Raw genomic sequence first — 25,174 nt, 5'->3', positions numbered from 1 at the left:
TGTAACTCATTATCCATGTTGAAATTAACCTGTGTTGGTTGAAGCTTTCTTCTGGAAAAGGTTCACGTGATAGGGGCGTGATGAATCAGGGAAGGACAAGTCATGACTGATAAGAGCCAATCAAGAAGCGAACGTGGGTGTCTGCGTCATCGTCAGGTCTCAGTTTCTGTTCGCCCAGACTAAAACGCAACCCCAAAGTTTTAAATCTAAAACGGGGTCAGCAGCATTTTCAAATGTTTTTATTTTAGGGGCTCAAAAACGCTGAAGTGGTGTGGACGCTAGGCAGTAATGTAGCAAAAGTTATGCGTTTTAAAACGAAACCATATTAGTGTGGATGTAGCGGTTACGTTCATAAACGTATCGACCTGTTTCCATCCTGTAGCTGTGGCTAGTGAGAGAAAGACTGTACTCAGAACATTGTGCAGGATCTAGATACCAAAACAACAACAACAAGATAGAGCATTTTTTTCCAAAGTGCAGTCCGTGGCCATCTGGAGCACATGTTCCAGTGCAGCAACTTCCTCCGGTAATTAATGAAGTTCTCCAAAGGGAACAGTCTGATTAAGTGAAAACTCTTCTTATTCTCCACAGGCTGTGTTACCAGAGTTACTCCGAGAGAAATGGGCTCCGATAGCATTCCTGAGAACTAGGCGGCCCTGGTTTGTCATGCAGCTGGCATCTCTTTTTATATGGAGTCACTTTCAAAGCTATTCCCCTACAAGTGGCATCAAAAACATCTGTTCCCAGAGCAGAGCAGCGCAGCCACCCACATGAGAGATTGCCCGGTCCTGGCAGGAGTATGGCCTGCAGATGTAAGCAACAACCAACATGCAAATGTACATGCAAAACCTCAGACGGCCACGTTGTGACAGTTAAGACAACAATATGCCAGAACTCACAAAGGGGAAAGGAGAAGAAAAGACGAATAGAGATGGGAAAGATAAGGACCGAGAAGTAATGGGCTGCACTGAAAGGAAAAATGACTCAAAAGAATAATGAAAGGAGGGAGAAAACCTGAATAACAAGAGATGATAGGTTATAGTGAAGGAGTACAAAGACTAGTAATTCTGAGCCTCCTGGCCATATTGGAAGATGTACAGGCAGAAGACCAATTTGACGTCCATCCTGTTAGTGGAGAGGCCTGGTAATGCCTGATGAAGTAGCACTAGCACAGCTATATTAAGGCTGCTGTGTCCGGGGCATATGAGATGCCTTAAATGTGCACTCTGCCAGTGCTCAGAGCAGTGTAAAACACTGTGCATCATTAAGGGATGTGTGCTTAAGTAGTGTCCACGGCCCTGTAAAGCGACTACTCGCGGGGGGAGAGTGGATAGAGGGAGGCGATGGGAAATGGTCCGAGTTATTTCCATTCCCTCAGCCCGTTTATGGAAACATTATTGGAGCAAGGTTCAGTTCTCACGGAGGAGGAAAAGATTCAGGAAGCGAGTAAGAGTGAGGGACAGGAGAAAGTGAAGGAGGGAGTGAAAGAGAAAAAAGGAGGAGGGACTGGAGAAATGCTGTTTTTAGCTGTTTTCTCTGGAAAAGACCTTGCTCCGTGTGTGTCCTTCATTGTGCGGTTGTCCCTCTGGCAAAGGCCACAAAAGCCTCCATTTATCTCTCCTGAGCATCTATCCTTTTTGAGAGGAGGCTCTGAAAGGCCAGGCAGCCATCACATGTGCCAGGGTGACACGGCTTTTCCCTTGTTAACACTTTAGTCTTGCACCCAGAGTGCCGTGAGGGATTACTGCTGTCGACAAACGGGCAAAAAGAAATAGTACATCTGTTCTATATATTTGCATTTCTTTGGTTGAATCACAATGCACCACTTGACTCGATGGAAAGCGAACATTCTCAGTCAGGCGTGAGAAACCCACCCCATCAATGAGGCCTTTTTCCACCCTTTGGTTTCTTTAGCCGGGGTAACAGCACATCACAAGGAGCAGCTCGCACAAAACACAATCTGTCAACTTGGAGACAGACGGGGGCCGGTTTATTCACCATTCGCCCTCATCAGTTTCTATTTACTCAGTGTAGAAAGGGGACCAAGTGCAATTTTAGGACATCGCAATGTGCGCTATTCAGCAATCTGCAGCTCTAATTGCAGAGCGAGAGGAATTTTCTACATCTCTAGCATTGAGGCACAACAGCTGCAGCTGGCATGGCATGTGGTGGGTGGGTTTAAGGGAGGTGTGGCGGCTGAAAGGGTGTCAGAAGACTAACCTCCCACTGAGAGCCACCCACACACGCGCACCTAAGCATAAACACACACAAATGCACACGACGTTACGTGCACAGACGCCGGCCACGCGTTCACAATCACAGGGTGTGCTTTTGTCTCCATGTACAGATTAATAATGTTAATGACGTACCGAAGCATCGGGGGAAACGCTGCGCTCTAAAATCTCACTGATTTAGAGAGGAGTCAGCTGTCGTAAACAAAACGCATACAGTACATACACATATCCCATTCCTCCAGTCGACTGGTCATCTGCTGCGAAATATCTATGCACACATGCACACATACTGTACGTGAACAAAGTGCGTCGAGAGGAGGAAGGGATATGAGTGCTCCCCACCTCGTTACACCACCATCTTACCATCCCCCTCCCTGAATGCCAAATGGGGAAAAAAAGTGTCCAGGGAGACGAGTGTGGATGAATTCAACACCGGGAGCCAAGTGCACTGATCCGACCTGACGTGAGGGCCCCCGGTGATCGGGTGACCTTTGACCTTCAGGACTGATCGAGGCCAACGATCTGATGATGTGCTCTTATGAAGGGGGGAAGGGAGTGTATAAAGAATGAGCGGTAGATGAAGAATAAATGTCCTAACAGTCATAAGGAGGCTGTATTGCACACTGTAGCATTTCCTCAGGCTTCATCCACACTAATATGTTTTCATTTTAAAATGCGCTACGTTTATGCCTACACTACTCCGTCGTTTTCAAGCTCCTAAAACGGACACGTTTGAAAACGCTGCTGACCCCGTTTTAGTTTTAAAACCCCAGGGTTGCGTTTTAGTCTGGATGGACAAAAAAACTGAGACCTTTGAAGATGATGATGCTGACATGTTCGCTTCTTGATTGGGTCTTGTCAGTCACAAAGCGTCCTACCCTGATTCATCACGCCTCTATCACGTGAACCTTCTCCGAAAGAAAACATCAACAGCATCAGCCTCGACCACCAGAGGTTAATGTCAACATGGATAACGAGTTACAAGCGTTGCTGACCTTGTTGTCTATCCTAGCAGCTGTTCAATTCTGCATTTTATAACCCAACTACTGCCTACATACGCAGGAGGCAAGCTATTGTACGTGAATGGCCATGTTATATGCGTTTTCAGGCGTGGTAGTACGGACAGGGATTCATTCTGAAACGGCCGTAAAACGCTCGTCTGGATGGAGATCGTTTAAAAACACAATTTTAAAATGAAAACGTGTTAGTGTGGATGTAGCCTCAGAGACCTCTCTGGGGAATCCACACGGATGTCCATCTACATTAATATTTATGCAATTCAGAGTGACATAAAAAGAGCATCTTTAAATGTATTTCCACCCCCCTCAAGCTGAGATCAAGCGCAAAATGAAAAATGTGTGAGGAAGGTGTCTGTCCTCAATCACAGAGCTGGCCAGACTTTTACAACAGAATCCCAAATAAGCACCGATTTCCTTACTCCTCACTTCCTTATCTCTAAACTGCAGCAGGCTCTGAAGAATGTCATCAAGATGGCAGCGTTCGGAGAAAGCACCAGGCACTGGCAGATGTAAAACATGCACTCAGGGTCACCAACCCCGCAGAATCAAGAGGAATATCTTGCTTTCATTGAAGTAGATTGCAAACGCGGCGTTATATCCAGCAGGGTTTGGTAGGACGGATGACTCCCACAGGCCGTAGCTATAAATAAGATCTTAGTCAGTCTGCCTAATAAGAAAGACAAAGAGTCTTTTAGCATTTTGTTGGAGTCTGACCTTGAAATACCATCCCAGAAATATGAAATATTTGGATTTCCACCATTACTATCGTGCCTGAGAAAGCACAGACAGTAATATTAAAGCAATAACAACCACAGTCTTCCAGTATGGGACTCCCTGGGGCAAAATCCTATCAAAGCAGACTCATAGCTAGATAGGTGTTTTTCAGCATCTACGGCAAAATGTTTGCAAACCCATCATCATATTCTAAATTGTAAACCGTAGCCGTGGGCATGTTGTTGATTCTGCAGCGCAACAACAAAAAACCCCGAGGTGACAAAGCAATGGCGCAGCAGCAGCAATCCATGAAGTCAACAAACAGAGAAGCATGTTTGAGTAGAGTCTGTGAGGGAAATGCAAGGAGTGTCCTCGGGGACCCCGGACCCAGACCGCCTTTCAGTGAAAATTAAACAAAATGACAGGAAACAATTAACCTACACTCATTTCTCTCTTTACACTCCCCCAGAAAATGTCAAATGTCACCACCTGAGAGAACGGATCTTCGTGCGTAACCCGAAGAGAATCTGTGTGTTTACATGCACTTAACTAACCTGATTATTTTTGGCTTTCTGCAGTCTCTTTGGAGTCATGTAAATAGCAAACTGTTTCCTTAATGGGGGTAGCGGATCGGGACAAATCTGGTTAACTCAGCAAGATTTCTGCTGGAAGAAGCTGAATTCTTGGCATATATATACGTAACCATCCAAGCGAACCAAAACGCAGACTGCTTGTAAACGACAGGTTACGATGAGTAGGAGAGTGACCTGGATTTCTGCAGAAGTCCGATGTTTGCTTGACATCTGGGCTGATGAGAACATACAGAGTATGTTAAATACAGTCCACAAATATAGTGACGTTTATAAAGTAATTTGAGATAAATTGCAGGAGAAGGGATTTGTGTGCACAGTAGATCAGTGTCAAAGTGAAACAACTTTGACAGCATTAAAGTCAGCAATTCTCTGCATAAAAGTGGCAGCTCTCGAGACGAAAAAGATAAATTCCCTCCGACGTACCCGCCCCTCAGCAAATTAGTCTTTTTATTTGGTCCAATATAATTTGTGCACTGTGAAACCGAACCACACTAAATTGAAAAACTAACCAAAAGTATCAATTTCACTCTGATTCGGACTAACCAATCGGACTATGGCTTGTGAAAGCGCCCTTATATGTGTATGGGAAAGACCTCAGCCCTGCAAACTGTGGAGGAAAGAAAAGAACTAACCCTAAGAGAGTAAATATATTACAAAGTAAATCCATCAACAAGTTGGACGCTTACTTTGACCTCTGACCTTTGATGTTTGTGTGCTCCTCCACCTAAACACAGATTATCTGGAGACAGATGAGAACAGTGTAATTATACAGCTGCTCCTGTGGTCAGATACGCAGCACCTGGCTGTGTATCCAGCAGTTGTGTGTGCTCGTCGTTGTGTTTTGGCTCGAGCCCATGCAGCTCAGCGCTGAACTGTATGTGGCCCTACAGTCCTGTTTACATTTCAGAGAGGTTCCAGTAAACATAGCCTGGGGAAGGTAAGCAGTGAATGAACACACAGTGGAGCTGCTAGGCATTGTAAGAATTACAGACCTCTTGTTAGGATAGTGTCTGGGACACTGTTTGCTTGGCTGTGTTATGCAATCTCCCTTTCCTTTGCTCCTTCTTCTTTTAAGGCAGTAGACCCATATAAAGACTAGCATTCAGTGTCAAATGTGCTGCCCCCCTAGCTCTGGATCCCCTGTGGCTAACCTCCAAACGTCCACAGAAGCCTTCAATACACTTCAGCGGAGGAGGGGAGCGGTTGATCTCCTTCACATTGACAGACGTGCGATTACAGAAGCAAGAGAAAAGAGGAAAAAAATCAGGCCACTGTCACTCCAGATCATTATCCTCCGTCAACAGCCTTTACAAATCGCATAAAAGGAAGGCTAGTCAAAATGATGTTGCATAGAAAGAGGAAAGAAAAAACAAGTGAGATGGAATATACTACTCTAGCTTCGAATTAGCTCTGCTTGGCTGGGCCGGTGCTCCTTAAACACATCATACCGCCGCTGCTGCTGCAGCCCAGAGTACAAGGAAAGGCCAGGCCGACTGCCAGCCCTGCACAGTTCAGCTCCTCTCCGCTTCAGCCTTCCCTTCCACTTTGTGTAAAAGGGTTTCCCATACACACCAGTAACTCCAGTATCCCAGCCTCGTCTAAAATAGTCACAGATAACTATGTCTCTGCTAACAGCAAGCTACAAGAATAGGCCAAAGGCAACATCATGTACAGACATTTTTGTGCTTCAGTAAGTGGATACAAGGGGCTGCATTGTAACGTCCTGGTTTAATGGTGTGCATAATTCAAAAGTACAATCTGAACTGAACTAAGAGACAAAATAGTTCTGTGTCAAGGATACTGAAAGGAAGTATAATGTGTATTTGAAACAAATGAAGCTCTAGAGAAATTATTTATTCCAGCCAACACTTTGCTGCTGCTGTCAAATGAAAGAATAACAAAATCAGAGTAATACATCGCATCGCACCACTTTGAAATAAACACTAAAAAAAAAAAAAAAAATGCAAATGGCCAAAGTTTTGTTATAGCTCTGCGATTCCCAGTATAAACCACATGTATTCAGTAAACTAAACTCATTATCATCTGATTTATGGACACAAACAAGAATAACATCCTCCTCCCAACATGTTTCGTCAGCGCTTTTAAAAACACAATGACAGACTACAGACCATGACCAGACTTTCTAATTTGTCTCATGTCAGTGAGCTGGCAACATGAAGGGAACCAACAAAAAAACAGACACTTTCTCACAATTGATAAAGGGTTGTTTAGGACAAAGTTCCTTCCTGTAAAAAGGGCTGATACCCAGAAAAACTTGTACATTCCCGTCAGTGCTGCACACAAAGCAGAATACACGGTCTCACAACAACACAAAGCAGCCTCTGTTAAACAGCATATAGCTCCATTTTGTTCTTTATACTTTAAGGAACTAATGCTTGAGGAAACTGCCTAACAGCGTACAGTGTACTTTCTATTGATGCAATAGTTCATGTATCAACAGAGAGTGTGGGAGCACTGCTGCAGAGCCCCGGTGAGGTTAAGTGAAGGATACTGGCTCCAGCAGCAACGCCTCATCGGCTCACACACATGCATGCAACACCCCAAAGCTGAGCACTTTATGGCACATCTGTCACGGCTCTGCTTCATTTGACTTGTTAATTACAATCAACCTCTATCAGAAACAAGTCAGCGTGCTTTTACGCCTTAAAACAACTCATGCGATGGCCGTTTGCTCCTTGGATCACCCAGGGTCAATTTGACAGTCAAGGGCGCAGATGTTTGCAGGAGGGGGGTTTCGTGCAGTATTGGCCTACATTTTATGACTACAGGTTTAATGTACTGTACCTTCGAGGACTCCAAAATGGATAATAATATTACATAAATAGACATGAAATAAATAATCCAATGAATAATACATAAATAAACCAATTAAAGGCCTTTACACACCGGGGGGTGTTTTTTTGTGCGATTAATTGACAAATCAATATATTTTTTCTGTCTTTTTTTCTTGGTTTTGTCATGAGTACTTTCACACAACACAAATATTATGCAGCAAAAAAACGGACATGGGCGATTTTCTGAGCTTTCGCACCGTGAATAAAGGCATCAACCAATCAAGATGTGCGAAACAGGTTGAGTTGCGCCTATATTTATGAAACAATCAACACAGAGGCTCCGTAGCCCAAACCAAGACGGCAAACTTTATTACTCCTTTCAACCTTGACAAAGGAAGCGCAGTCCAGATCCACTTGTTCCATTCCCTTTCACAATAAAAGCCCATGACATATAATATTCAAGACTTTTGTATTTTTTTGTGTCGTTTATTCGTCACAACCCCGCTGTGTAAAGGATTTAAGTGTGTAATAATTCCATCCATCTATCCCATCCAACCATAAAACGCAACTCTATTTACTCATTATATAAATCATTCTGGAGGTGATTGGTTGAGGGGGGCAGGGTGGGTACTTATTGGTTCATTTACATATTTTCCTGTATTTAACTATTTATGCACATGTTTATTTATTTTATACCTCTTTTTGTTTCAATTTTGGTCATTTTAAAGTTCCATACCGGACACATTTACCAATGAGTGAATAGACAGAGTCTACAGAAGCCGTAATGGCATGCAGTCAGGTCTCTGGCCGTGTCACCCACACCCAGTCCTGTCTGCCTATTCAGACAGGCCCATTCTTTTTCGCTACAGTAGGAAGGAGGTATGCACATCGGCACTAAACCAAATCCCTTCTTATCTCCCATTGGAGGCTGGCCGCGACCACAGAGGTCAGCTGTCCCGATTGTCTGGGCCCGCTGAGGGGGACACAGGCCGAGTTAACCCCCCGGGTCACGACTGGTCCTTGGACTCAGTGGCAATCGGGTTAATGACTGGCCAGCACTCATTCTCTCCATTGTGGCCCGGTGACAGGCACGTAGACAAAACATGTATGGCGGGTCAGCAACTTTCGGTGGCTTTTTCCCAAACATTCCTGATATGGACACTAATGAGTCCCCAAGGGAACAGGAGTCGCAGACATAATTCATCTTGGCAAGACACATTTTCCTATATGCTCGACTATTGCAAATCCATAATGCATGAACATGGTGTTTTTTGGAGTGACATGGTTAAAGGATTGGCTTGGTGAAACAAAGAGTGACCCTCCCCTGAGTGGTATTTGCATTGCCGTCCACTGGGTAGAAATGCCTGAACAGAATTATTGTGCGTTCACACCAGGAACAAGACTAATGGATTTAGTGCAAAGCCGGAAGATTGTGGTTTGCCTCCATTTTGCTGTTACGATCAAGCCAAAGGTATAAATGCACCATTATCCCAGTATGGACAACCAGTGGGGTGAGGTGAGTGAACAGCAAAAGATCTTCATTGTTAAAATCTTTGGTAAATATGACAATAACGCTCCTCCTCTATAAACTGAGATGACCCACATTTCACCATTGTGTGTCTGAACATCAAAGAGATTATCAGGAGGATTAATGATTTTCTTTCAGACGGAGAAATATCTTATAGCTACATCTGTGTTGGCTCTCGGGGCGAACATCTGTAAGCCACCGCCATAATTTGAGATCATATGTAGCTCCGTCTGTCATGTCATGTGTAGGATGGAGCTTAGTCCTGAATATCATGCGAGTTTTCAAAAGGTCATCGTTGAACAGTAAGGCTGGTCTAATGGGGTCATGTGATTTTCTTTTCATGAAAAGAAGCAGTAATAGTATCTAATGTGTGGATATAATGCAGGATATCATTGATTATTCACCATCTGCACTGCAACAAAAAGGCTTCTCAACAGCTGTAATAAGGATATTGTATATCGTCAATTGCCCCGGCTGAAGTTATGAGTTTCTTTTCCATAAAATGGTCACATGACCCAGCAGTGGTGGTCATCTGAGGGCTCAAACCGTTATTCTACCCTCACATAACACCTCTTCCTCAGACGTTCAGACACTCGGCTGTGTGTCACCAGAGGTTGACAGGGACTTCACCAGCGACGGCGCGATCAGCAGTTGACTTCTGTCACTATACCATCTGCTCCATCCAGCAGCTTCCCCTCCAGCCATAGCACTGCTTTTTCGCTCAAATGCGCCTGGCACGACAGCAAGCCATTGGATGAGTGGCAAGATACAAGATGTACAAGACACGAGGGAAGAGCTGGTGTAGCAGCAATTTTAGCCACTTTTACTGAGATGATAGCATTTACTAATACCATTACAGGGTTCAACCTCAATGTTTTTTCACTTGCACAAAGTCAATTTTTACTAGCCCCTATACAAATTGTTTAATTTATTACCGGTTATCAAATAACAAAACAGACCAAAGTTAAGTGTCATGTTTAATATTTATTTAAGTAAATTAATCTGGAGTTTTGCCCACATCCTCTAACGCTACTCAACTAAACTCCTGTTTCCAGGATAATTGAATTGCTTGCTCACGCTTCAGCTCATAAACTTTGTCTTTACCCACCACCATTGTCTCGCGATTGCCCGTTCAGTACTGCTAAAGAACGTGCAGTATATCCATAAGAAGTGAAAGCTAACTGATCATTCCATTGCAACATCAGCGCCCAACAGCAAAGCCACTCTTCCGCAATTTTGGACTGAAAGCGACTATCGGACGCCAGTAAAACGTCCGCCTAAAAAGTGCCGCACAAGTAAAACAAAATTATATCTTTTCTATTGTCATATTCTACCAAAATGGCCTGTGTTGAACAATAAAACGTTATAAATGTAATAAGCGTTTCTTTGCGCATGTGCAACTCTCAACAGAGATGAGAAGGAATCAAGATGTCTCACTCTTTAGCTGCTTCTATTATCAGCTCTGGAAAAAAACAACGTGTTTAATAGATTTACTAGCCCGATGTTGCATTTTACTTACCCTGAGCAAGCAGTCAATCCTTATTGTTGAGCCCTGCATTAACATCTACTTCTGAACAAGATAACCATGAAATTATTCATTGGATCCATTTCTCTTTTAAAACCACATAAGGTACAACGCAGAAATCCCTTAATAACACGCTTTGTAATGGCAGGCATTACATCTGTCCATTACCGCAGCGTCCATCTGTGTCTAATCTACTCTATCCACTACTGTAAGATTAACCAACAACGACACATCAGTACCAAAATAAATAAGCAAAGCGGTACAGGAGGGCGACAGTCCACATATGTCCTCAAGAAGCACGCCACAGGCTTTAACATCTCATTTGTGCATATCACATAAAGAGTAAAAATATGGCGCTGTGAAGGGCTGTTGGCGTCTTCCTGTGGTTCCCCGGAATGCGTGCTGACATACGCCAGCGCCCGAGCAAGCTGTTAAACACGCCGTCTTAAGGCTATTACACTGATTACGCATGAGAGAAGTCGTATAATGTGCAGCGCAGACAAAAATGATGAATGACCCGGAGAGAACCCAACACGCTGACTTTGGAGCAGTTAAAGTCACTTTGGTAACCACGTTTCATGCACCGTCAGAGACTCATACGGAGGGTTTGTTGTGTCAGGAGCTCTTAAAGTGATCATCAATGTTACAAATCTAACTGATACCCCAAATCAAAAACCTGTACTGTACACATTATGCTTAGTAAACCACCCACATCCATCACAAACAGACCCCTAGTGGAACAGGAGATCAATTCATAAAAAAACATCAACCTAATGACGGCATCTGTGCTTTCCCTGACAGTGATGAGTGGGCTTAAATCCTTCCATAAATCCAGACTGCAATCAAAACAAAGGCTGACAAAAAGACGGAGAGAGAGAGTCTGGCTCTCACAACAGGAGCAGGCAGCATGTGATCCCCTGTCTGCTGGTTGGTTGGTTTTGAAGCAACAGGATTTGGTTGGGAGGCCTATTGTGAATCCCAGCCAGCCGGTCAGCCCGCACAGACCAGACCAGGCTTCCTGATCCTCATCACATGCATGCAGTGTGGGATCTGTTGGAAAGGGGTGCGCCACATGGTTTGGCATGGTACAACGAGGAGAAATGCATCACTCCTAACAAACGTGGTCTGTAAGTCCTTTAGCAGTTTTTGTTCCCTTCTACTGTTCTCCAAATCGTGACCAGTCAGCGCACCGGTAGCAAAGCACCGTGGGAGCAGAGACAAACAAGGGGAAAGACAGTGAAAGGCACACAGGGGGAGTGTAGGATCAGCCACTACTGTTAAGTAATTTCCCAAACAGTTCTGTTATGCTAATGTCTTTACAGGCAAACAAAACACAACGGCTGTAACTCTAGCAGGGCGTCTCCAAGCCCACTAGGCCAGAAGACATCCTAACCTGGAATGATAACAACTGGATATGGCCTGTGGGCATGTCACGGGAAGCCGTTCGTCTGCCAATCGTGACAGGTACCTTATTGTTCAGCTGAGCACACATTGTGCTCATAACTTTATTTTGAAAGACATATCTATCCGGCTCAATTACCCTTTGTCTGGTTAGCCATGCAGAAGGCACCATTAGAAATAGATGAGAACAGATTTCTTCTTCAGGGCCCTGTCTGCTGCTCCCTATTGATGGCAGAATGCAACAGATCTCTATTCAAACTAAGATTGAAAGACTTTTCTCTGGCACTGTCATTATTATCATGGCTGCTTAATAGGTCTCCCTCTAGGAGTGCGCTGCTGGCAGCAGGTGAGATGGGGTACCTATAGGCAGTCTCATTTTCATCTACATCTCGTCTTTAATCTATCTTACATCTGTCTGGGAAAAAAAGTATGTGTTCCCTTCTGTAATATATCAAAAACACTGAATTTCCAACAGAAAATTCAACAAGGTAGAAATCACTCAAAATCAAAGATCATATAAGTTATAGTATTGGGTGCAACCACATAATGAGGAAAGAATCCAAACTGGAAAACAGACCATCAAAAGACAACAACTAATATAGACATTTGCATGATGACAGCGAGAATGAGCAGATTAATGAGGTTGATTTTTTGCTTCTGTGCACAATAATAGCAAATTAATCACACATCACTACAGATGCCATCATTCAGGAGAGTGGTCAGTCCCTGATTTGCAGACCTGACAGCTCCAGTTAAAGCCAAACATTTTTGGTGTTAAAGGAAAATATGTTAAATGTTATACCAGCTAGGCCATGAATGAACATACTGGAGTCATCTTAAAGCACTCCTGTGCCTACTTAGTTCAGCACAGCCCCGCGGAAAACTAATCTTTCCCAGACATAAAAACCCTGTGAAAAATAATGGTGTCTTATTGATTTTAACGCTCCGGGAGAGAAAAGAACTCTTTATGCTTGATCTGTTCAGATGGGAGCTGTGAAGCCAGGAGGACAGAGCACTTGGAAATGAAACAATGGAAACTTAGATTAAGAGAGATCTAGTTGTTGTGTCTGCAGCTAGCCAACAACAGCATAGGAATGGGCTCTATTTGTTTCCCTTTTATTGGGAAGTTAGTTATCGTGGAGGCTAAGCTTCCTGCAGGAAGACAGCAAAGGATATGATGCTGGAAGACAAACAACATTTCACTTGTTTACTCTCCCAGTGGAGTTTACAGTATGTTGAATAGGCCACAGTAATGAAACATGATTGTACATGCTGTGTACAAGCAGACTGCCAGATATTGTGTATAGATAATCAAAACAACTCTGATGTTAGGGGAAATTGTTCTTTGTCTGGACATACTGCTGCAAAAAGCACCCCAAATAAGAACACAATACAGTACAGTGTGTCATTACTGTTGACCACTACTTAAAAATCCACTCTGGGCTTCCCAAAGCAATTAAAATGTCCTGTAAGACTATCTGTGGGCCTCACCTTTATTACCCAGGCTTTTATTACACCATGACCAGTTGGACAATGATGCCTTTATCGCCCCCCACTGTTTTCATGTGAGCACTCCACTAAAACAAATTCATTCAAAAATATTTCTTATAAAACCCATGCACACACCAACATCACCCTAGCCGAATACACCACGACAACGTGTAATATCATTAACAATAGAAATAATAATTTAAAAAATCCATATTGTCTGCCTTCAGGAATATGAAAGTTAAATTTGATGTTTTTTTTGCATTGAGTTTGGTGTATAAGAGAGGCTCCTAGGTAAATAAACAATGAGTCATAACTATCACCCTTGCCGAAAACACGACAACAACGTGTATTATCATTAACAATAGAAATAATAATTTAATAAATCCATAATGTCTGATTACAGGAATATGAAAGCAAAATTGTATGTTTTTTGCATTGAGTTTGGTCTATAGGAGAGGCTCCTAGGTAAATAAACAATGAGTCAAGTAAGTCAATTAATGAATAAACACAAGTATAAGCTATAGATATATTTATATGTGTGGCTCACATTACATGCTTCAGTGCCTGAAAGTAACTTTATCCTTTGTGTGTTCACCTACCAGAGATATGCAAGTGAGTTTCTCTCCCACTGTGTGTGAAGCGCTCCTCACTTTCAGCTGCAGCTTTTTAGTTTAGTTTAGTTTAGAGAAGAATTACATTAGAGTCTCTTACCGTAATAATGTGAACAGTGTCCTGTTCCAAGCTGCGAAGGTTGTTAACGTTGCTAGTTATCCTTTAAAGGCTATAAAAACACCCCAGTGTAAGCTGTGGTAGTCAGTCTCGCATCTCTCCGTGTCGGTGTCAGCCTCCAGACTGAAGCGAGACTCCACCAGCAGCTCTGCCCGAGATGACAACACGCAGCACGGATAGAGACTCCGCCCACCTCGGTGCTCTGCAGGAACTGTACTACTGTTCACTACTATACAGATATATCATTATCATAGGTTGGTTGGTTGATGTATAAGGGACACTAACAGACTAGTATATGCACTACAGAGCAGGCTAGAGGTAATGAGCCTGGCATGTAAACTAGGTGGCCTTGTTGCTATATTCTGCATGACTATTTTAGTCTATAAGCCCAGTAAACCCTACAGTGGCACCATCTGGTGAACTGCAGAAAAATTGCTCACTCATATCTGAATACATTATCATCTTCATATCCCTTCGACTTTTGCTTATAAGATGGATAGATGGATAGATGGATAGATGGGTAGATAGATAGATAGATAGATAAATAGTAACTTTATTGATCCTGAGGGATATTCAAGTTTCCAGCATCGCAGTTCCATAGTGCAAAACATGTTAGTAAAAAGGCAAGTAAAGTACAAAGTACAAAAAAATATACCAGATATAAAAATACAAGGAGATGAAGTAAACTGTTAAAACCGAATATGGTGCAGGGTAACAGCTGTGATACACAACTATTAAAAAGTGCAGAAGAGACTGTTAAAAATGAGTTTAGAGCAGGGTAACTCCAGTAACTTAGTCTATGAAAGTGCACTGTGTGCATTATTATCTGTCCTGCAGACCGTCCTCCTTTGCACTAAAACGGAGCGTTTCAGACAGAGGGTAAATACAGGTATATTCAAGCAGACAGTATGAGGAAAATAAAGTTTTTTTTTAACATTACAGCATGTAAACATGTTCTAGTAGAAACCCAAAATGCAAGTATGAACCTGAAAATGAGCATGATATGGGACCTTTAATATACATTTAAATCAGTGCTATACGTGGAACTACATTTCCCAGGTATCCCGGAAAAGCAATTTCTGAAGAAATTGCTGTGTGAATGCTGGATGCTGAAGAGCTGACGCTACACTGTAATGCTGCCTTAAATGTTGTGAGAAGAAGGTGAAGTAGTAGGAATAGTTGGAAAAGTGGGAATGGGTTGAATTTGTATGAATTTCATTGAAAAGTTGAATAATACCAATAATTAATCAAAGATGTGGAACATTTTAAGGTTTTTTTAATAGCTGACGCTACACTGCACTGCTGGCTTTAATCTGTATGAAGGAGAAGAAGAAGTAGGAATAGTTGAAAAAGTCCTAATGAGTTTAATTTGTATGAATATCATTGAAAGTTGAATACTACCAATAGATATTCTACATCTTTGATACATTATTGGTATTATTCAACTTTTCAATGCTGTAATGTTTTTTTTTAACATTACAGCATGTAAACATGTTCTAGTAGAAACACAAAATATAAGTATGAACCTGAAAATGAGCATGATATGGGACCTTTAATATACTTTTAAATCAGTGCTATACGTTGAACTACATTTCCCAGGTATCCCCGAGGCATTGTGTGACGCGGAATGCTCGCGACAGTTTGTTTGTTTCCATGGAGCCGATAGAAGCTGCAAAGCTGCGGATTAACTAGCTGACCTTATAATCAACTAGTTCGGGGCTGTTTTTGTGGTTGTTACACGGCTTTCAGGATGTCAGGACGAAAAAACAGAGATAATCTCGAGACTCTGTTTTCATTTGAGCTTTTGGTGGAGTTTATCCGAGTCGAGAAAGACAGTAAAGTGTCCGACCAGCTGGCTCTTGCAGTGCGACTACTGGATTTCCCAACGCTGCTCATTCATCAGCCTCAGCAGAGCCAACAACAACACCATGGAGAGGATCAGCAGGGAGAATACACCTTTAAGAGAGGCAAGTCTTGTTTCTTCAAGATGAACCTGAACTCACTGCACACCAATCTATGTAACAGCCCTCTCTATGCCATGGTGCTGGATGTGAAAGAAGAGATCCCTAAACTAGTTGGTACCTCTCTCATCCCACTGGCCAAAGTGATGGAGAGAATCAGGCAGGATGTGACTGAACATGGTGTTTCTACTCCCTCGTCTCACGGTGAAAGAGGGGCTGTTGGTATATGCAACCTCATGGGGGAGACAATTGGATCAATTCTCCTGAGCTATAAACTGTTAAGTCTGGGATCTAGTTTACTGCCACATATCACAGAGAGGAAGGGTGTACACAGACATGTACAACAAAGCATCATGAAAAACATCACAGAATCACCGCCTCTTCTTGACACACCGGACACGTCTGATGTTAACAAACTATCAGATGAGAGTACCTTGATAAATGAGGATAAACATGGTGTTTGTGTTGCTATGCAGACTGAACACCAGCCAAGAAGGCAAATGACACTCAAAGAAAACGATTTTACAGAAGATTTAACTATTTTTTGTCCGCCACATCTCTTCTACAATAATTCTGCAGAGGGAAAAAGCAAAAATGATGAAGGAGTGGATTGCAAATTACTGAATCTGGACTCAGAGGCTTTTAAATTTGAGGACACATACTCAGAAGAAGAGATAGGTGAACATAAAATTGAAGGTACAAGTTCTCCAATGATGGATCAGAGACGTGAAACAACTTCGAGAAAACAAGAAACAAGTGCTCCAAACGTCCTCGGGGAAACCTTGCGACAGTTGCCGCTACTGAATGCTCTTCTTGTTGAGCTGTCACAGTTGAACGGACAGAACCAGCACCAGCCCTTGTCTATTCATCCCAATCTGTCTTGGATTTACAGGTCCGCTTCCACTGAGCCTTCAGCTGGAAACACACCACGAAAGGCGCAAACAAGACCGGGGACTAGTCCACACAAACTTTTCCATTCCCCCAGATACTGCTCTACACCTGTAGTTAGGCCTGCATCTGTAAAAGTGAAAGACAAACAAGAAGAGGCTGTGATTGAGAGTAAAAGCTCCAGTAAATCTCCTCAGAAGAAGCTTGTATATGGCACAACTAAGACATTCGATCTGAGGCTGAAGCAAATTTCTCCTCTTAAAGTCAACCGTCGTGAATGCATGGACTTATTACAGAATAAAACACAGTCAAGTATGGCCAAAGGAAAGACAAAGTCAAGTAATAAGATTGTGAAGTCCAGCAAACGAAAATCAGCATTAAATCAGAGCTCCAGTCTAAATGAAAATGTTGAGACAATGATGCAAAGCATCACGGCGGACTCTGCACTACAAGGAACAGTCACGCTAAAACAGAAAACCCTGCGTGTGAAACAAGACAGAGACTCTCCGAGAATTTCAAAATCTTCCCTTTCTGAAAGAGACTTGAAATCTATTTACATCCCCAGTGTGGATAATGACAATGTTTCCCAAAACAAAGACGAGAAGGAGCATCACAGTGAATCAACTCAAGTCAAATCACAGTCTGAATCTGACAGGCACAGAGAGAAAACTGAATCTTCAGGAAGCAGCAGACGCAGCAGCCCAAAATCTTCATTTTCAGACACCAGCGGCGAAGTAAACGAGGAGGAGGACTACGCCGATGACTTTAACAGCCTCGAGCCCAGCGACGCCTACTCCCCTGAACCTGCGAGTAGCCCCGAGACCTCTAGAGCCAAGACTCCCAAATCTCCCGTCCGCGTCGACTTCTGCAACTCAGACTCTGAAGGTTTCCAGAAGAGAACTGCCCTCCCGGTGCCCGTCAAAGCCCCCAGCTCTCCACAGCGTGCTCTGAGGGGTACACACATCATCCGACCTCGAACCCACGCCTCGGCCCTCAGCTTCTCCTCCGATGATGCAGACGGGTCGTCCTCCTTAATAACCATACGCTCCAGAAAACAGATGACGGAGAGTAGTAGAGTGGAGAGGAGCTCTGGCACTGAGAGTTTCATGTCATCGAGAGGTCAAAGGAGCGGGTCGACCAAGAACACCGGTCCTGTTCGAGGATTTTCTGCTGAATCAGTATCCTCCTTTGAACCGCTAGAGGTAGAGGAACTGGAGGATGAGCTTGGATCTCTGGATTTCAAAAAGGAGTATCGGCATATCTCTGAGCTAGTGGCCAACAAACTCCCTGGCTACACTATGTAAAGAGAAAATATAGAAATCCACATTATGGTCACATCATGAATGAAACAGCTAGTAGTATTGTAGTGTACATATCTAGCAAATGTGTAAGTTTGTATATGTGTTTTCCGTTCAGTTATGATGTCTGACAACTTCTTTGAATAAAGACAAGCTATGGAAATGATCATTTTGTGCCTTAATCAAATATAGGCTAATACTAGGCTACTGGGCATTTGCATAAATTGTTGGACCTTTTAGTGTCATATACAGTAAGAGGATGGAAAACCTCTCTGTGCAACCGTTTATGCAAATCATTCAACTCAATAAGCTCTCGTTTCCAGTCGAGTTGTTGCCAGCTGAAAATCTCCCAGAGCTCCGAGGGCCACGCCTGAGTTCAGGCTATTTCCTTTAAATACCACCTGCTACTTTGCATTTATCCCTCTGTATTATTTGATAAGCAAAACCGACACGGCTAATTCTTTCATTTTGAAACCAGTGTGGTGTGTTTTGCGTGACGCAGTTGTGTTTAGGATTTCTGTGGCAACTGAACCTTACTCATTTGCACTAGTGTTTCCAGATCTTTTACTTAAGTAAAAGCAATACTACAGTGTAAAAATACCCTTTTACAAGTAAATGTCCTGCATTCAAAATATTACTTAAGTAAAAGTATAAAAGTGTCAGCATCAAATCATACTTAAAGGTCCCATATCATGCTCATCATTTATATAGCACTTAAACCTGCTTTATAATAAAAAAAAATAAAAAAAGACATGAACATCTCACTTTTCACAATATGGGACCTTCCAAAATACAAAAAGCAAAGGTACTAATTTTGCAGAATGGACAATTTCAGAATCACATCACATCACATCTACAGTATGTTATAATAATGGATTATAATCTGTGATGCATTAATATGTAAATCATTTTAATGTTACAGCTGGTAAAGGTGGAGCTAATTTAAAAGTAAATATTTAGTTTATATATTGCTGGGTAGCTTAACCTACAGTATAATGATGTAAAATAATTTATTAGTTGATTATATTTTGTATTATTAAAGCTGAAGTAGGCGACATCGGAGCAAATATGATTAAAAAAAGTTATTTTTATAAAACGTTCGCTATATCGTGACAGTAGTACATGAAACAGGTAACCTGAAAAAAATCATGTGCCTCTGTGTCTTCCGGTGTCCTCCAGTGCTCCTAACGGCATCTGCAAGATTTCACATACCGGAGGAAAACAAGCAGTCAGAGCTGATCTGAGGTCTGTTGTCCATCTGCTGTCTATGAGAGCCGGCTGTCAATCACTCGTGAACTCCGACCAAACGGTCAAACTAGGCAGCACTGATCAAATATGAATCAATATTATGTTACGTTAATGCCTATTTCTCACCTCAAATGTTTTCACAATCTTCTCGTAGTGTAAGGTTTAGCTGTAAAATGAGAAAGTTTTGTGACGCCGCCGCCATTGTGAAATCTGGTGAAGGAATGTCAAGTTCTGGTCACATGACCGGAGCACAGCCAATAGGAACGCTCTCTCTCTGAAACGACCTGTGATTGGTCAAAGTCTCCCATTACGGGCTAGGTTTTTTAAAGCCTGAAAACAGAGCTGTGAGGAGCAGAAGTCTAGTTTTCTCTCAGAACACTTGAATTACAATATGCTCAAAGGTTATTATGGAATTTTTGCCCAATGATGCCAAAAATATATACTGCCTACTGCAGGTTTAATCTCTGAAAAGTAACATACAAAACTAAATAATGTCTCTTTTTACCGAAATATGTGAAGGTTATAAACCCCCCCTTGTTTAACTAGTGTTTTACATGAAACACTGATGTTGAATTTGCTTGTTAAATAAACTAAATCAAGTTGTGAGGTTCAGTGCCTACTGCGCATGCGTCAACTCGGTGTGTACGGAAGAGCAGCAGCATGTTGATGAAGGGCTGAAGGGAGCAAACTGACATGATCAAACACGTGTTTCTGACAGGACCTCCAGGTAAAACTCAACACCCAGCGAGTCCGGTACTGCTGAAGTTACAGTGGCTGTAAATACAGAGCAGTCAGTCAGTAAACCAGTAAACCTGGTTCTGATGACAGGTAGCTGGTTATAGCTAGTTTTATCTGGATTATATGGCATTTTATACTGGTAATGTTTTATGGTAACTAGGTAGGTATTCATTTAAGTCCTTCCACACATTTAAGAGACGTTCATACAAACAATTACATTTTAAAATACTATTTACACTGTACATAGAGTGTATAGACATGTATACATGTACATACTGGACATACTCCAGCCCATGTCAGTATTTATTTTTTGCACTATTTGTATTGTCTACACTTGAACTTGTATATAGATGCATTGTTAAAAAAAATGTATTTCTTATTTTATTGTTGGTCATTGATGCTTTATATATACACACATATTTTTCCACTACTCGTGTACATAATAGTCCTGTCTATTCCTCACCATTATTTGTCCAGCTTTGTTGTGCTTGTCCCTACTAGTACGTTTAGAGAGATGCATAAAAGACGGAGTCAAATTCCTTGATCCAGATTCTGAATCTGAAAATGACTCACTAATCCCTATTCTAAGATATATGGGTATACTTTAAAGGGACTGTTTGTAAGAATCAGAAATGCTTGTTAACAGCGACACCTGTGGCCATTAAGTCAACGAAAGCCAGCGTCGGGCTCGCGCTTGTGCTCGCTCTAAATAGACATGAACGAGCATCGCTCAAAACAGTGAAGCGACCCACGTCAGCTAAAACCACAACATCACTCTATATTTCAGCTGCTTGGCAGTAATGTTAGCTGACCAGACGAAGGTCTCTCCATGAATCAATGCTGATCCTAGTGTTGGTTTTCCTGCCTCTGCCTCCCGACCGCGGCCGGAGGGAACAGGGCAGACACCAGAGTTTTGGTCGGAGATGATAACATAACTCACTGCGGAGCCCCGTCACTTCCCAAGACACGGGAAACCTCTGTTGGTCTGGAGGAGCTGCAGCATTTATTTCTGCACAAACGTCCACTGTACATTCACTAGATATTCTCAGAGCTAAACTAACTCTTCTGCAGTGTGTCGTGTGCGCGCATGCACGCAAGTGTGGAGCAAAATAGCGAGAACGGGTGCGGTGTGTGAGTGAAGGCAAGCAGGCAGGCAGAGGAGCAGAGACTCTGGCCCTAAAGACCAAAGCTACGGTCTCCCCCGCGTCCTCCGACCGCGGCCAACACTGTTTTGCAAGACGGGCTTCACTAGATATAACTTTGCGGTTTTGGTGCTTCCGTGTAGTTTGTGTTGGAGTCTTGTCTGAACAGCGTAGCCACACGCGAGCGCGCATGGGACACCGACCCGGATTGACTTATACGTGTAAGAAGTTACAAACAGTCCCTTTTAATGTTATGTAAATTTAGTAGACTCCCTATTAATGATGGAAAAAGGATGCTAGCATTACTAATGCATGTACTCAACATATCCTAACATTTTTACAGTACCCCAATTTTAAGTTGTGATGTTGTTTTACAATGTCTCTTGTTTTTACTTCCAGGTGTGGGTAAAACCACTCTGGTCCAGAAAGCCTGTGAGGCTTTAGTGTCATCAGGAGTGGGAGTTGAAGGGTTTTACACCGAGGAGGTCAGGGAGGGAGGCCGGAGAGTCGGCTTTGATGTAGTCACAGTGACAGGAGAGAGGGGCCACCTGTCCAGAATCAGGTAGCAGGGTTGTCATCCTATCAAAACTACCTGCTCTCTTTTATTAGTGTGCTGTTTTTGAGTAACCTTCACCTTATTTTAATCTCCAGAGATGTTGCCGGCTCATCTCACGGCCGACGGGAATACACAGTGGGGCAGTATGTGGTCGACTTGCCTTCATTTGAAAACCTGGCTCTCCCCCTCTTCAGAAACGTAAGACTGCAACACATGCTTTTTTAAACTCATCAATAGATCACAGCAAGCAAAACACTCCCTTTTTTCCTCCACTTAACAACTCATCAAACCTTTGATTTTCTTCAGAATTGATGGAATAATTGGAAGCTTGCAAACACATAAATTCCAGAGCGACATTTTTAGTGTCGGTGGTGCCGTCTGGCTGTCACTGACCGTGATTAATCCGGCATGTAAAGCTAGCCTGGAGTGACGCCTACACATGTGCTGTAAAGGAAGGTGTCTGTGCCTTGGCGGCACATATTCCACTTTCATCTCACTTGAAGCGTCTCTGTAATCACTGCTGATCACCCGTTGCGTGTAACATATAAACACCGTCACGGGTATACACGAGACATTAACATGGTGAGCTTTTTCCACATGTTAGATTGGCCACATGAAATCTATTTAATCTTTTTTATCAATAAATGTCTAAACTGAACTGGTTTCTTTTTATTTATAAATTGTATTAGGATTGTATTAGGAGTGGAGGGAAAAATCGGTACAGCATATTATCGCGATATTTTGCGTGGCAATATTGTATCGATACACGGACGTCAAGTATCAAAGTTTTATCATGTAACCTATTAGCCTCTTAACAATCTGTCTATTCTGTCTTTCAGAGGTTGTAGTGGGGTCAGTCTTAAAGCTAGAGTGAAGTATGTGGAAGTATGAACTACGCTTCAAGTCTTAATTCAGAAGACCACAGCCCACAGACAAACACTCCTCCTACAAGGAAGCCACTGCCGACCCCGGCACACACACGTCCACCACCGACGTAACCACCACACACACACACACAGCTCGCAACACTGTGTAATCTGGCCCACTGGTACTAAGGAGGGTGAAAAGAGGAGATGTCACACGTCATCAACGCTTCATATCTTTGCGGTACAACACATGCGCAGTAAAATCTGATCTGCACTCGCTGAAATTGAGCCAATAGCAACGCACAGCTGCAGCACCAGTTACACTGTGCATGTGTCATACCCCAGAGCTCACAACCGTGTCCCAGCCTCTTTCAATAGTATAGGCCTTGACTGGCACTGACTGTTCCTCTCTCCTGGTCCCTGAAGAGACACAGGAGAGAGAGCAGAAACACACAAAACAACATGGCACGTTAACAGTGGCGATGAAAACCAGTATGGTCATTTTCAAAGGGATCCCTTGACCTCTGACCTCAAGATATGTGAATGAAAACTCTGAGATGAACAGAGTGAAACTGAATCTTATTAGATAAAACAGATGTTGACAAACTGCATTATTTGCAGTTGAAAAATTTGCAATATATCGCAATATATCTTATCGTAATAACTGTTTAAAATCGCAATAAGATCGTATCGTGACTTAAGTATCGTGATAATATCGTATCGTGGGACCTCTGGTGATTCCCACCCCTATCAAGCAAACACTTATGTTTGCTCATGCTTAATGCTAACATCCCTCATCTCCAGGTGGGGGCAGCAGATGGGGGCAGCAGGAAGGTGTTCGTCATCGACGAGATCGGCAAAATGGAGCTCTTCAGCCAGCCGTTCGTTAGGGCGGTGAGACAGACTTTAGATAGCTCCTCCTTCACCGTCCTGGGCACCATCCCCATCCCCAAGGGTAAACCACTGGCTGTCGTGGAAGAGGTGCGGAGCAGGAGAGATGTCAATGTCTTCACTGTGAGTACAAACATCAGCTCACTCTCTGAAGATATTTAGGTCAGTTTAGGAGCTTTTAAGTCCCACAGCTTTAGGACAGTGTTTACACTGTATCCACTTGGTCTTAGGAGGGCAGTCAGTCCGCCCACTAATGCACAAGGGGCATGCCCTGCATTATCCCTCTCCTATAGTGGGATTAACTCTAAATCATGCATGACTGATTCAACAACAAAGGGTTGTCTCGAACGCCAAAATGATTTATCACGGAAGACTCAGTTATGGATATTGTCATGCAAAATACTCACTAAGCTGAAGTAGTTATTATATCAAACAAGGTTATGTGGCAGTATAAACATTTTTGGCATTTCACTTCTAAAACAGTAGGGTCAGAGATTACAACATGTGGTTGATAATCTCAAAGTGGACACTGTGTATTCTGATGCTATAGGGCTTGACATGTGTCACAGTTGTCATGTTGGTTGTATATTTTTACATTATCTGTAGACTACCTACTTGCCATTGTTATTTATTTTTGCTTGTTTCTTTTCCCACTTAGGTGTCGAAGGAAAACAGAAATGCCCTTCTGCAAGACATTCTAGCAACACTACAAAACTGCCTTAAACATACAACCTAATATGGAGATTCCGAGCCACTAAAAGGGAAAGATGCTGCACTTTTTGTGCTGACAACCAGTTTTATTTGTGTCAGTGCATATACAGTACACACAGCCAGGCTGTTGAGTGAATCTACGCACGCTTCATAACAAGTTTTTGACCTAACCTGAGGGGCACACCGTGTCACATGCATGTATTTATGTACACAATTCATTTTTTTCATTCTCATACAGCCTCAAAATGGATTGCATGCTGAATAATTGATTGTGAGATGGAACACAGCGGGGGAATTGTTCAGTTAGTGTGTAAATATCTCGTGCTCTCAGAGTCAAAGACCGCTAGTCCTTTTTATTTGGCCTTATAGAGAGTCCAGCAGGCATTTCTCATTTATTAGTGTGTAATATTAATTTGTAAACGAGGACAAGAGGTGCTGTTTGTTTGTATAAAAAGGCAAACAAGGCAGTGGCGCTATTTATTAATTTAGCTCTTTGCTATGTGAACCCCCCCCTTGTGTTTGTCTAGTCAACCTGAGGATGCGCTCATTGAAAATCAATCAATATTTAACTGTGCAACTATGTCCAATCCTTTCATGGTTTATTCATCCACTAGCATGGAGAAAAAAAATAAACAGTTATTTTCTTTCAACAACGAGATTGTTTTTCTGTGATATTCATTTCTTATATTTAAAGATGGAAACTGTTTGTTTTGTTCAGCAGTTACAAGCAGAGGTTGTGTTTTCATACTGATGATGAGCTTCAATTCTGTTTCCCATAAACAGAAGTACAAATAAATATGCTTCACTTTTGTTTCAGGGATTTGATTCTCGTTAATGGCATTTCTG

At 42.6% G+C, this 25,174-nt stretch overlaps 3 protein-coding genes across 7 annotated transcripts in view; 2 read left to right on the top strand and 1 right to left on the bottom strand.

Annotated features, from left to right (window-relative positions):
• The window catches only part of LOC119495378 (signal-induced proliferation-associated 1-like protein 2), a 100,235-nt gene extending 86,058 nt beyond the window's left edge, over nucleotides 1-14,177 (bottom strand). For all 5 annotated transcript variants that reach the window (XM_037781763.1, XM_037781766.1, XM_037781765.1 and 2 more), the window contains exon 1: nucleotides 14,012-14,177. The gene's annotated coding sequence lies outside the window, so the exon portion shown is untranslated. The remainder of the gene's footprint in view (nucleotides 1-14,011) is intronic.
• Nucleotides 14,178-15,660: 1,483 nt separating this feature from the next.
• On the top strand, nucleotides 15,661-18,339 carry map10 (microtubule associated protein 10). Its single transcript, XM_037781338.1, has one exon. It carries the CDS (start codon nucleotides 15,780-15,782, stop codon nucleotides 18,180-18,182), a length of 2,403 nt encoding a protein of 800 aa, XP_037637266.1. The 5' UTR covers nucleotides 15,661-15,779; the 3' UTR covers nucleotides 18,183-18,339.
• A 1,671-nt stretch (nucleotides 18,340-20,010) lies between these two features.
• On the top strand, nucleotides 20,011-24,986 carry ntpcr (nucleoside-triphosphatase, cancer-related). Its single transcript, XM_037783411.1, has 5 exons — nucleotides 20,011-20,151; nucleotides 21,704-21,866; nucleotides 21,956-22,058; nucleotides 23,531-23,740; nucleotides 24,276-24,986. Exons 1-5 carry the CDS (start codon nucleotides 20,118-20,120, stop codon nucleotides 24,351-24,353), a joined length of 588 nt encoding a protein of 195 aa, XP_037639339.1. The 5' UTR covers nucleotides 20,011-20,117; the 3' UTR covers nucleotides 24,354-24,986.
• Nucleotides 24,987-25,174: the final 188 nt, after the last annotated feature.

The sequence above is a fragment of the Sebastes umbrosus genome, chromosome 10, assembly GCF_015220745.1.
Source record: "Sebastes umbrosus isolate fSebUmb1 chromosome 10, fSebUmb1.pri, whole genome shotgun sequence".
Taxonomy (NCBI): domain Eukaryota; kingdom Metazoa; phylum Chordata; class Actinopteri; order Perciformes; family Sebastidae; genus Sebastes; species Sebastes umbrosus.
Note: the sequence above shows the minus strand (reverse complement) of the source record. Positions and strands in the feature narration are given on the sequence as shown.